The sequence below is a fragment of the Helicoverpa zea genome, chromosome 25, assembly GCF_022581195.2.
Source record: "Helicoverpa zea isolate HzStark_Cry1AcR chromosome 25, ilHelZeax1.1, whole genome shotgun sequence".
Taxonomy (NCBI): Eukaryota; Metazoa; Arthropoda; class Insecta; order Lepidoptera; family Noctuidae; genus Helicoverpa; species Helicoverpa zea.
The window spans coordinates 2,979,386-2,991,916 of record NC_061476.1 but is presented as its reverse complement, the minus strand read 5'-3'; the positions used below and the strand labels follow the sequence as shown (position 1 = coordinate 2,991,916).

At 37.4% G+C, this 12,531-nt stretch overlaps 1 protein-coding gene across 3 annotated transcripts in view; it reads left to right on the top strand.

The window, feature by feature from the left end:
• LOC124642720 overlaps positions 1-12,531 on the top strand; it is a 36,461-nt gene that overhangs the window by 1,733 nt on the left and 22,197 nt on the right. For all 3 annotated transcript variants that reach the window (XM_047181325.1, XM_047181324.1, XM_047181326.1), the window contains exons 2-11: positions 4,675-4,839; positions 5,239-5,479; positions 5,881-6,075; positions 6,622-6,767; positions 8,310-8,435; positions 9,615-9,800; positions 10,326-10,424; positions 10,906-11,085; positions 11,572-11,822; positions 12,339-12,502. In XM_047181325.1, the coding sequence (XP_047037281.1) occupies positions 4,675-4,839; positions 5,239-5,479; positions 5,881-6,075; positions 6,622-6,767; positions 8,310-8,435; positions 9,615-9,800; positions 10,326-10,424; positions 10,906-11,085; positions 11,572-11,822; positions 12,339-12,502 (1,753 nt within the window). The remainder of the gene's footprint in view (positions 1-4,674; positions 4,840-5,238; positions 5,480-5,880; positions 6,076-6,621; positions 6,768-8,309; positions 8,436-9,614; positions 9,801-10,325; positions 10,425-10,905; positions 11,086-11,571; positions 11,823-12,338; positions 12,503-12,531) is intronic.

The following is a 12,531-nucleotide window of genomic DNA, read 5'->3' as shown; positions in this document are numbered from 1 at the left end:
TGTAGTACATATAATAAAGAAGAATCTTTTTAGGGTGCCGTACCCAAAGGGTAAAACGGGACCCTATTGTTTTCGCTCCTCTGTCCGTCCGTCCGTCCGTCTGTCCCCAGACTGTATCTCATGAATCGTGATAGCTAGAAATTTTCACATATGATGTATTTCTGTTGCCGCTATAACAACAAATACTGAAAACTAGAAAAAAATAAATAGTTGGGGGCTCCCATACAACAAACGTGATTTTTTGCTCGATATCCATAAATATATATAGAATATTACTTTGGATGGTACGGAACCCTTCGTGCGCGAGTCCGACTCGCACTTGGCCGGTTTTTTTTTGTTTATACTCTAGTCTTCAAAACTACTGAATAATTGAGAGGCTACATAACCCCAGAGTAACAGGTTATTTTATCCGGATGCAGGCAGTATTTCCTACAGAACACGGGTGAAACTGTGAGAGTACAGATAGTATGTAAATAAATAATGATGGTGTACTTATTTATTTAACTATTTATGTATAAAGTAAATACATGGCAGAAGAAGTTCCTTCTTATTTCTAATAAAATCTCTTGCAGCAAATCTTTGTTTAGTGTGATTAATAAAAGTCATGTGTGTTGTTAACTTGATAATATGTAAATGAATTTCATAGTAACCAATAAAAGGGTATGCTAAAATGATACAGGATGCAAGATAAGAAGAATAAACACTTCAAATTGATTACTGAAAAATGATACTATTGCATTTTCAGTTAGTAGATACAGTGCTAATCAGAATGAAATAATAGATGCTCATTGTAATTTAATATGTAAGCAATTAGAAAAAGTCTTAGCTAGGTATAAAGTTAGTTAGTATATAGTAATATTTAGTTACTTATTTTAAATACAAATGAACTGACTAACTGGTTTATAATAATGGAAGAGATAAATAAGTATATATAGATAGATAAATAAGTAATTAGAATTTATGTAATAAATTATAATAATAACAAAATTTCTAGATTTAATGATAAATTGTAATTTATTTAATTTGTTAAATGTAATAAATAATAATGTAGCTGCCCGCATGGGCTTTAATTATTGTATGCCCAAACGGGCTGATTGTTGTACTATAACTATGTACCTAACACCTGTAACCTACACAGTCAATACAATAAAGATTACTTTATTTTATTTTTATTTTTAAAGACAAACTGAATGACCTTGACTTCTTTTAGGTTAGAGTAACAAATGTGTGATAGTCTAATTTGGGGTTTAACATGACTTATCCTTACACACAAGTATGTATTTTATATATTCATGTGATTTGTGGAATTATATTGTTTCTTTCAATTGTTAAATTCAGTTTTTTCCCTGTCTATTAATGTTATGTTTATTACTGACCTGATTACTGCTGCCCAATTTAGTTGAACTCATCCATAGATCATATTTTATAGTCATGGTTTATGTTAACAATATAATTTATTTGGTTATCATACATAGTTGCTATTTAAATACTTACATGTTAAATTATTATTTTTATCATTGAACTTTCAAAACATTACAGTAATTGAGAAGCCATACATATTTTAAAACTTTTTGTCAACTCAACAGTAAAGTGAGTCATAGTATATTTTTATCCTGTTTGACTTCTTATGAGGGCCATACTGCATATTTCTTATTTGGATGCTAAACAAATGTTGTATGATTTTTGTTAGCAAGGGAATGAGTTAGCATTAATAAACTATTAACTGCAAGTAAGTAGGTATTGATTTAAGTACAGTAATTTAATATTAACGCTTAGACCTGATAAATCAGAATCAGATATTCTGGAGATGTAAACAGTCTTAAATTGAGCTTCTGTCCCTTTCTCTTTAGGCTCTTAGTAAAGATGTAATATTTCACTTTTAATAGAAGGAAAATATAATCTTACATGTAAGTATGTATGGTACAATCAACTATGTAAACAACAACTTGAATGGAATGATTGCTTGAGAGGAATCAAAACAAATAATCGATCACTTCAACAATTGATAATACAACTTATATTGATCACTACTCAGTGATTATTTTCTATTGTTTCTGTTTTCTTATTTATCTTCAAAATTGATGTTTTTGTAAAAGTTTTTTTATAGGTATGTCTTTGTAAAGTGTTGATTAGGTAGTTTGGAAGTAATGGTAATCAGTCTCAAATGAGATATTATGCAACCAATACATGTATACTAACAGTAAAGCTGTTTGTGGCCTGCTCATCTCAAGAACCGTTAGTCTGATTTGAAAAATAATTTTAATTTTAGATTATCGATAGATTTTCGTTTGATAGAACTGCTTTACGAAGCTATTCCTAAGCGTACAATAACAAAGTCAAAGTCAAATCATTTATTTCTTTTAGGCCTTTACAAGCACTTATGAACGTCAAAATTATAACTAAGTTTGATTCTAGTTGCCCATTCCAAAAGTAGCTTCCTATGGAGAAGAACGGGCAAGAAACTCCATGGTTACTCTTTTTAAAAATAATATAGTATTACAATTTGTATGTATTGATACATACAGTAAAAGCATGCGAAGATCATGTAGAATCGCAAAGACAAATGAGGATAAAGTGACAATTAAAATGCTACATGGTGTTCACATTTACAAATTGGTTTATATTTTGGTACAAAGTTACAAACAAATAATCAAAAGATGAATACAATTTTATTTGCTGGTGTAATTTTAATTTGTTAATTAATTAGATATTGTCAGTATGTCCTATGGAGCAGGACCAGCATGTTTCCAAGCATTTTTATCTTGAATGTAATCTTCTAATTTATAATATGCTTGCTTACAAAGTGTGGCTTTTATATGAGTTTTAAACCGCATGTCATTTAGTTCCAGAATGTTGTCTGGTATTTTATTATAACATTTGACACAATATCCCATGAAAGATGTATGTACTTTAGATAATCTAAACTGCGGGATAGCTATCTTATTTTTATTTCTAGTGTTATAATTATGTCTATCACATATGACAAAGTTATATCTATATTCAATAGACAATTGTAAAGTAATCTATGACTTCCGATTCTCTTAAGTTAATAATGTCAAAATCGAATAGAAATCGAATCGCAATATGATCGCAATAGCAGTTTTAACCATATCGGGCATTCTGCTACTAATAAAAGACCAATCGTATTCGATTGACATTTGATTGGTGTGCGATTGGTCTGCTATTTTGGTCATTTTGGTCTATACGGTAGTTTGCTGTACAATCATTTTGCAATCGTAAATCATTTGCAGAAAAAATGATTCATTATTGAATGACAGAAAAGGTTAAAAACGTTTATTTCAAAGAAAAAATTGCGGAATGCCACATACGCTTCAATCGTAATCGAGTCGGGATTGGATCTCAGTCGAATCGAGTCTAACGTGAATCGTATGGCGCTTAAGTAAAATTAGGAGAATCGGGCCCTTGGTTACTTGTTATTTTGCAACATAGTTGCAGTACAGCAGGTTTGGATTTATATGAAAACTTGTAGACATTGCATGTCAAACAAAAGTTATTTGATGACAGATGTTTTAGGTTAAGCAACTTGTTATCTTTTTTCTAAGAATGTAGTGTATAGGAGACATACTTAGGCACTTTATTTAACTTTAGGAAGCATCATTGCTTTTATAAAATGAAGAGATCTAGCTAATCAAAGAAATACTAACCTAAAACCTGAAATACTCAAATAATTATTTAATTTTTAAGTCTGACTTAAAAGAATTTCTGACTCAAATATTTACAGGTGATATATGAGACAGAATGATAGTATTGAGCTTTCTTTAAAATTGTAATTTTTTCAGTGAAGTTTTCAAGACGATGCTTCTATGATTTCTACCTAAGTTAGTGACTAAATAATATTTAGTCAGTAACTTGAACCCAAGTTACCTGTAGTTTTCATTCTAATTGCTGTCTTATTGTATGTCTATTCAGAGTTTCTTGTTATGTATTACAGTGTGAATGACATTTTGTTTTATAAACTTGTTGGCGCATATTTGAGCAATAGGAATGTTTGTATTTCCTTAGTATTCTTTTTGGAACAGTGAACTTAAGTATTTGTGCCAGAGTAACTTTGATATGATGATTTTTTTATTTTATATAGATGCAGGTCAGTACATGAGTCCATTTCATTGTTTCAAAACTCCTGGGATTCGTTATTTGAAACTAAATATTATGTAAATTACATACAAAAATAAATAAGTGGAACTCTAATAAGTTTCTGTGCATGTAATGTTTTGTCGATTTTACTTAATGTTACCATTTGAAGCTTCCTGTCTTTTAATCTATTGTTATCTTAAGCAATTTAATAATAGATGAACTTAATAGTGTATTTTATTCATTTATATTTAAGCTGGGTTTCATAAAATAAAAAGTAGAGTTAGGTACTCATATTTTCTTAGGTTAACCAATTCTTATGAGATCAACTTGTCTTGTTAACATAGATTACCTACATTTAACAGTTTGATACAAGTTTTCGTTATTAAATTACTGTATGAGTAATTTGTGATGATTTGGTTAAAGTTATCCTATGATGGTCCATGTCTTTAACAATTCTCATGTTTAACAAGAATATTAACTCTGCCACAGCGGGCTCGCTGGAAGAGATTTCTTAACAAATGAGCAGTGCCTTTATACTTGTTTGTTCTATCTTTTTTTTTTCTCACCCCTATGTCACAGTCGCTCGAGGCGGGGCTGAGCGGCGACTGTGAGTTCCGCGAGCGCACACAACACCTGTGCGAGGCGTGGCGACGCATTCACAGTCTCTGCCAGCACTCGGCGCCCTCGACGCACCCGCATCTGCTGAGCTGGCTGCAGAGGCACACTGCGAGGCTCGTGCTGCAGGTGAGACACTTCATGACAAAGTAGACAGACTGTGTTATCAGTGGTCAATAGCCTCTTTAATACTACCGGGGAGTTTGTTGCGCCATTTTTTTCCAGCAAAAACACATAGGAACTGGTGAAGGGTGGGCGTTTTGAGGGCTGTCTTTTGTAAATTCTAAATTCTGACGTTCATAATGCGTTTTTTTGCAGCCAAGTCTGAATAAACGATATTTGGTGTTGATCCTATAGAAGTGAATCCGTGTGTGGTTATTTTATGGAATTTCAACAGGACAGCGAGCGAAAGTTCAAAGTGGAAAGTTCCTTAGCATCCTAAGAAACTTTTTGCGTAGATTATCGTGTATATTATCCCTGATAATTGTAATGAAAAAGAACATATCTAACTATAATTTCTTCCAACAGACGGAATGGCAATCCCCAAAAAGTAAAGAAGAACACAGTAGCCTTGAGGAAGCTATCAATGCCTTCATCAAGGAGTGCTCAGAGCACCCTGGCGGCAGCAGAGATGCGGGCCCGCCGCCCTGGGAGGTGCAGCTTGTGGCGCGGGGGGAATGGTTCAAGAAAATCTTGGAGAACCCCTGGGGACATCCAGTGCTTAGGGCACTGTTGGACCCCAGGGGGGAACCGCCTTCGGATCAGGAAGGTGAGCGGGCATACCTTCCTTCATAGTTATGTTGTAAAGACACATAATCATCCACCTTACTTTTACCCAACTATCTAGGGGTCAGCTTAATAGTCTAACCACTAACAGCTCAGTACCAATGTAATACATAGATCAATCCTTATCTGATCTCATCTAACTAGTTATCTCCATGTCCATTCATTACATTGATTGGCAGACTTTCTGGCCTTTGATTACCTGTAACAACTACCAGTAACCTGACAGCTGGTACCCACAACTTAAAATGCCTTCACGTAAAACACAGAGGAACTTGAAGTTGAATACTGAGTTCAAAATTGTCCCCTGCCCTTTTAGTCTAGCCTTCCATTAAAATGTTGTTACTTCCTAGCCTTTCATGCTTGTATTTTTTTTATTGCCCACAGTACTAGAATGGCTGAAGGAGGAGCGCGGCGTGATGTTCGTGACGCGGCTGCGGCAGCTGGCGGCCTCCAAGTGCGACGACCTGGCGCTGGCACTGTCCTCCGCCGTCATGCAGCGCGTGCGCAGCGACCGCCCGCCCGCTGATGCTGACGGCAGCGACCAGCCGCCCAGCCAGCAACCAGCTGCTGATGTCACAGGTACACTCAACCAGTTGCTGATGTCACAGGTACCTGGTACATGTCGTTGTGTAGGCTGATAAATCGGCCGTAACGGCTGTTCTGACGCAGGAGCCATAGAGTAACATGCTTTCTGAGGCACGGGGAATTATCACTACTAATTTGACAGGGTAAATGGTAGAGCTTCTTTGATGTTGCTGCTACTTAGTGGCTACTAGTGACATAGAAATGGTCATATTCATATTATTATGTATTTTAATTCCACAATGTATAGAGTAGGTGTTACAATATGGCTTAGAGCTAGGTACAATTGCGGACCCTATAGGACACAGCAAATCAATTTGTGTCAATGTATGCTTCAAAGCAACAAAGTTATTAGACACTGAATGACCAAAGAAGTATGCTGGCAAGCCATAGCCAAACATGCAGCATGCATAGGGTCGCTGCATTTTCACCTCTTCGCCGTGTTACCTTCGATTACATACAAAATTAACTCCGATTTCATAAGCTACGAAATACTTTTCTCTGCTGAAAGCTAGAGTGATTTACACATAGACTCTTTTACAGATAAATCGAAGGCGGATAACAAACCGTCGTTTGAAGACATCCTGAAGTCTGAAGCAGGGTTTACAGTGGACGTGTGGGAGTTACTCACTGACATAGAGTTTGTGTTGCTACATAAACGAGACAAACGTGCGCGCTGTATCGAACTGGTGAGTACACTGTTAGAATTAAACGAACAAATACTGGGAACGAACTAAAATATATTCATAAAACAATAGAAAATACAAAATACATAGACACCTAGCTCTTTAACAAAAGCGATGTTTCTATCAAATTTAGTTTTTTCAAGGAAAGAGCGGCGGCCAGCGAACTTAAAAATACAGAAGAGATTTTGTTAGTTTGTTGCCCATTTACGGTAAAACTAATCGATTCTGATGACATTTAAAGAACTTATATTGAATTTTACAAATATTTAACTGTCCTACTGCAGGGCACAGGCTTCATCTTCTTTAAAAAAAATTGGTTGTTTGTAAAGTAGGTTTACGATCGAGATGTTTACGTGATAACGTCTTATTGGTGATATAAGTTTTTGGGAAGTAAGGAATTAATGAAGATAACAATTTTTTCAAATTTTAAATTACATCTATCGTTTTATTCACACTTTTGATGATAAATTTCGGGTGTAAAAATCTCCATTCGTTTGTATGCCGCTTGAGTGAGAGAGACGGAAGATCGGTCCACTCGAACGCTATGCCAGCCTCCGCTCGTGAGGATTCCGCGTGACAAGTTTCACGGAATGACTGGCAGCGCTCGAGATGAGACGGGAGATCGGTCCGTCTCTCTCTCGTTATACCTGCGATCACGCTCGTGAGGTTTTGGTGTGACACAAGTTTCTGAATATGTCACCCGACTAAAACGATTTTAAAGACGTTATCACGTCAAAATGTATTTAAATTAGTTATTTGTTATGCTTTCACATGACTGGAAGGTGATAGGGATTCCCTTTAACTGTAGGAAAAAATCTACATTTAATCGTGGATAGTACCCGTAATACTTGCGTGTAAACGAGACATAAATATAAAACACTGCCGCCTTCATAAAAATGTGTAAAAAACCGCATTTGATATGCAGATATCAAGCGATGTTTACAAATGACGTTTTATTTCGGGTTTCCCCAATTAGCTTTGAACTTGAACGGAACTGTGACCTCATCACACGACAAGGTCACGAGATGATAAATAAGTTTAGACTACAAACTAGATGAAGCTAGATATATTACCACGTTGTTTTTAAGGAGTATATACAGTGCCATGTAAAATAACGAATATGTATTATACATTGTTTTTGAACGATTATATACAACGCAATGTAAAATAACTAAATAACAGATTAGTTGAAAAAAAGGAGAGTGAAAGAAAGTATGCGTTTTACCCGACTGCGCCAGAAGGATCGTTATGTTTTTTCACAGACGTATATAGCCACACGCTGTTGGATATTACACGAGGCTTATGTAACAAGAAACATAGTATATTCAAAACTTAGTTACAGGTGAAATTATTATCGAGAGGTCTTTATAAAGGCGCATTGCACACTGGAATTAGACTCACGGTACTACCGTTTAAATGCTCTCATCATTTTGTTTGAAATGTCGCATTTCAAAATGGACGTTTTTGATAACGGCTAGCCGTAATGTAATATGGCGGATTATGCATATACATTGACAAAAAACTGACGAAATCACATATTTCCAGGCTAAGCAAACTCCTCTCCGCAACGGCTACCAGCTGGTGGAGAGGTTACAAAGCCGGCTCGATACTTCGCCACGCGAGAAGAAACTATGGAAGAACGCCAAAGAAGTCGCTACGCTTATTGCACAGGTATGTAATTTTTGACGGATAATTAGTATATAAAAACAGAGTTTTCAGATTCATGGTGTGTTTGAAATCTTCATTTTGAAAAAAATACAAACATCCGAATTGAGAACCTCGCTCCTCCCTTTTGGGAAGTTGGTTAAAAACAAAACTTTTACACCTGAACTCCTGGTAACTACAGGTTTTTGTTCATGACATTCTTTTAACAACCTTGCTAATGTTATAATTCTGAAAGTGTCTCTGTCTTTTACGCCAAAACTACTGAACCACTTTAAATGAAATTTAGTACACAGCAAGGACTTACGTTACGCTTTTAATCCGGTTGCGGGTAGTGTGTCTTCCGGAACGACAAAACCGCAGCGAAGAACTTGTATCATGTTTTGTAACCTATTTGTTTTGGCAAACATAACTTTTAATAAATTATGTATTACAAACTTTATACAAAATTTAGGTAAAACATTAAAAGAATTTACAGCCCAATCAATAGCTTTCAAGGTACCATTAACCTTTAAATGCAGCCACACATTCACTCTTTGACATCTACGGTGCTATTTCAGTACTACAGCTCTCGGAATTTGTTAATATTTCATTAGATTTAACTCCACTGGGCTGGTCGATACGTCTGTGTCTTGTTGCATGCATGATCAACAACATAATTTGGGATTTGTTGGGGAATCAATTTTTTTTTTGAGTTTAGTGTTTGTAATAAAGATTTGACGCAAGTTTTATTGGCTTTTTATTTAAATCTGTATTTATAAAAGAAAGTCGTGCTAGTTGCACTATTTGAAAATGTAGAACGATTGAACCGATTTGATTGAATATTGGTGGGGAGGTAGCTTAGACTCGTTGGTAGGACGCAGGACACAATTACTTTTTATCCCTACTTTTGATTTCTCTTCGGTCGTTTTGGTTTGCCGTCACATCGGGTTATGAGAGCGAAGGAATAGGGAGTGCACTTGTGTCCGCGCAAATATTCGTGCTCTATCATATTATGATCGATTAGCAAGCGATCAGCTGAAAAGTACAGCCAGCTGCGCGGCTGGCTGATTGATTAATGATGATAGAGAAAAGTCGTAGAAGCCGACAATTGGCCTGGAGGTCATTATTTGAAACACAAGTTTTGTTTTAAGGGCCTACAAAAATGAACTTCTGAACTTCATTCTAATGGGTCGCTATTGTCCTCAGGTGATAATAACCCGGTGCATGGTGGTGCCGACATGCGCGGGCGCGGCTCGCACGGCGCTGTACTGCTGCGCGCGGTCGCTGGTGCGGGCGCTGGGCAGCAGCCTGCCGTGCGCGGCGCGAGCGCTGGCCGCGCCCGCCTCCACCGCCCGCCATCTGCACACCCTCGCCGCTGCTGTCGATGCGCACGTGAGTACCAGTAGCCCTTTGACCGCCAACACACGGACCGCTTGAAGCAGTCAGGGGCGACAGCGTCAAGCTGTCGACTGTGAACTGCAGAGTTCTATGTACGCACATACACGAACCGCTGGAGAAGTTAAATAAATAATAAAATTAAAAATTAACTTTATTTTCACAAAAATTGGACATACACTATCTATAACATAAGACTTTTACAACATGTTTCATCCCTTATTTAAATACAGCATTGACGTGAACTCTGGTACCCATGTTAAGATTTAACTTGTGTTATGGGTACCAGCACTCTTACATAAGTTTGCTCCTAAACGATTACATTACATTGCTGTAGTAAGTTACCATAGAAGGTGGCGGATGCATACTAGTATTTTTAATCAGTTGCAACTGATGTTTCTTTGTCCCTTTGCGTATCAGGACCGCGGTAACTCTTTCGAACAATCCCACAGCCCCTGTCTTATATTTTTTTATCGTTTAAATAAAAATAATAAACTGTAATTTACGAAACCATCTTTACAGAGCACGGAGGACATGAAGCCGTTTGTATGCGAGCTGTATGTGCGAGCCATCACCGCCGGCATGAATGAGCTAGAGAGGCTCAAACTTAAGACTGAAAAGGTATAGTGGTGTTCAAAAGAGGAGAAAATAATGTAGCTTTCCATTGGTAACATAATTTTCAAAGTGTATTCTGCTGATCCAGAGATTAGGGGAAATCTAAAGTGGGTGATAGACGTGCGAATAAGTATGCGAACTTAAGGCTCGACGACCTTCTTCGCTCGTGTGTCACCCTAAGTACGTGTACTTTAAAACCGTCGAGTAAGTTCGTCGGCGATCCAATCGTCCAAGTCGAGGATGGAGACGAGAGAAGGTCGAGAGAACTCGACAACTGTGAGAATCTAAACTGCCTCGTATTTGGGTTTATATTATTTGTATAAAATTCCTATACTCGTTTAAATAAAATTACTTTTACGGATTTTATCGCGGTTATACTAATATTACATATTTAATCCCAACATCCTTTACAGCATTCATACTCTTACAACTTCACTTTTACGTAACATCTTTACTTATCTTCTATCTTTTTATACTATGTTTACAGGAAGAGGAGACTCGTTCAGCGGAACAAACACTAGCGTCATGGTTCAGCCAGTTGGGGGCATTACTGTCAGCATCAGAGCGTCTCCGCTGCGAGTGCTTGCTGACGGCCTTCTCCGTGCACCCTACTCCCGCCAGCTACGAACGTATCAAAGCTGCGCCGCCACTCGCGTCGAGGACACTGGTAACTTAAAAAAGCCCAAGTTGACAGTTGACCGATAACATAAACGCCAGTTTCCTTAAAAGGACTATTAACTTTGGAAATTAAATGTGAAAGAGTTGTTTTAAGAAAACTGACGCTCATGCTATCGGTGAACTTAGGCCTAAATACAGGTGCGTTACCGGTGCGTTTCTGTCGTTTTCTACTGCGTAAAGTTTCACACGATTTCCCAGTGAGTATAGTTCTCGCTAAAATGGCAGTTCGCTACTTACTTCGTAGGTAGTAGCTAGATACGCGCATGTGGCTCCCAGCTGGCTGTCAGAAGCGATGTTCCGATGCCGCTAAGACCTCTGACTAACTAACTTACTAAGAACAACATATACATTTTCCCTTACCTTCATACTATTTTTATCCCTTGAAGCCATAAACTTCATGCCTTTTAATTATTTTTTGTATAAAATCGTTAAGTGTTTATAATCATGATTTCAAGAGCCTTTATCTCATTTCCAGGACGTCCACGAGACAAAAGAGGCACCGAACCCAGAATTCGGAAGCTGGGCGAGCGACTCTCGCTCGCAGACCAACTTCGTCAAGACTTCGGAGACCCTCAACCTCAAACACACGCAGAATCGAGCGAATGTGCTGTCCACGGCTATATTCAGCGAGGGCGAAGCCCTAGGCATCAGCCCTGAGCTTTGTACGGATATCGCCGTGCTGCTGTCTGGACCTAGACTGAAGACTCTTTCTTGGGATACTGACAGGTTTGTTCCTCTATTTTCTGTTTAGTAGTAATTTGAGTAATCAAATAAAAGATAGATTGAATATTGGGATAGGCCGATAGCAATTATAAGGCTGATTTATGGTGTTCACACTTCATAAATTGTCATCTTTGGCGATAACCTGTGCACATTTTTAACCTAGTTCAGGCAATTATAATGGTAGTATATATGTTTAGATCTAAAGAAATAGTGTTGTATTTTAAGGCGCACTTTGATATATGAATAAACTAGCTTCCGCCCGGGGCTTCGCCCGCGTAGAGTTCGGTTATATCGCGTTTTCAAGAGAATTCTTCAAAAGTCCGGGATAAAAACTATTCGATGTTCTTTCTCAAGGTCTACTCTGTCTCCATACCTAATTTTATTAAAATCAGTTTAGTGGTTTAGACGTGAAAGCATAACAGACAGACAGACAGAGTTACTTTCGCATTTATAATATTAGTTATGGATGATTATATTATATTTTCTTTCGTTATTTAACATGAACATTATGAATTCCAGAGATGTGCTGCTATCGAACTGCCGCACATACATGGAGCGTACGAACAACGGCACCCGCGCCCTCACCACCGAGCTCAAGTACCTCAACCTGGACCCCAGCCAGTTCCAGCACCTGCCAGAGGAGGACGATGATGATGGAGACATGTACTACGGCATTGAGAAAGGTAATATATAATAATAGTGTTTATTCATA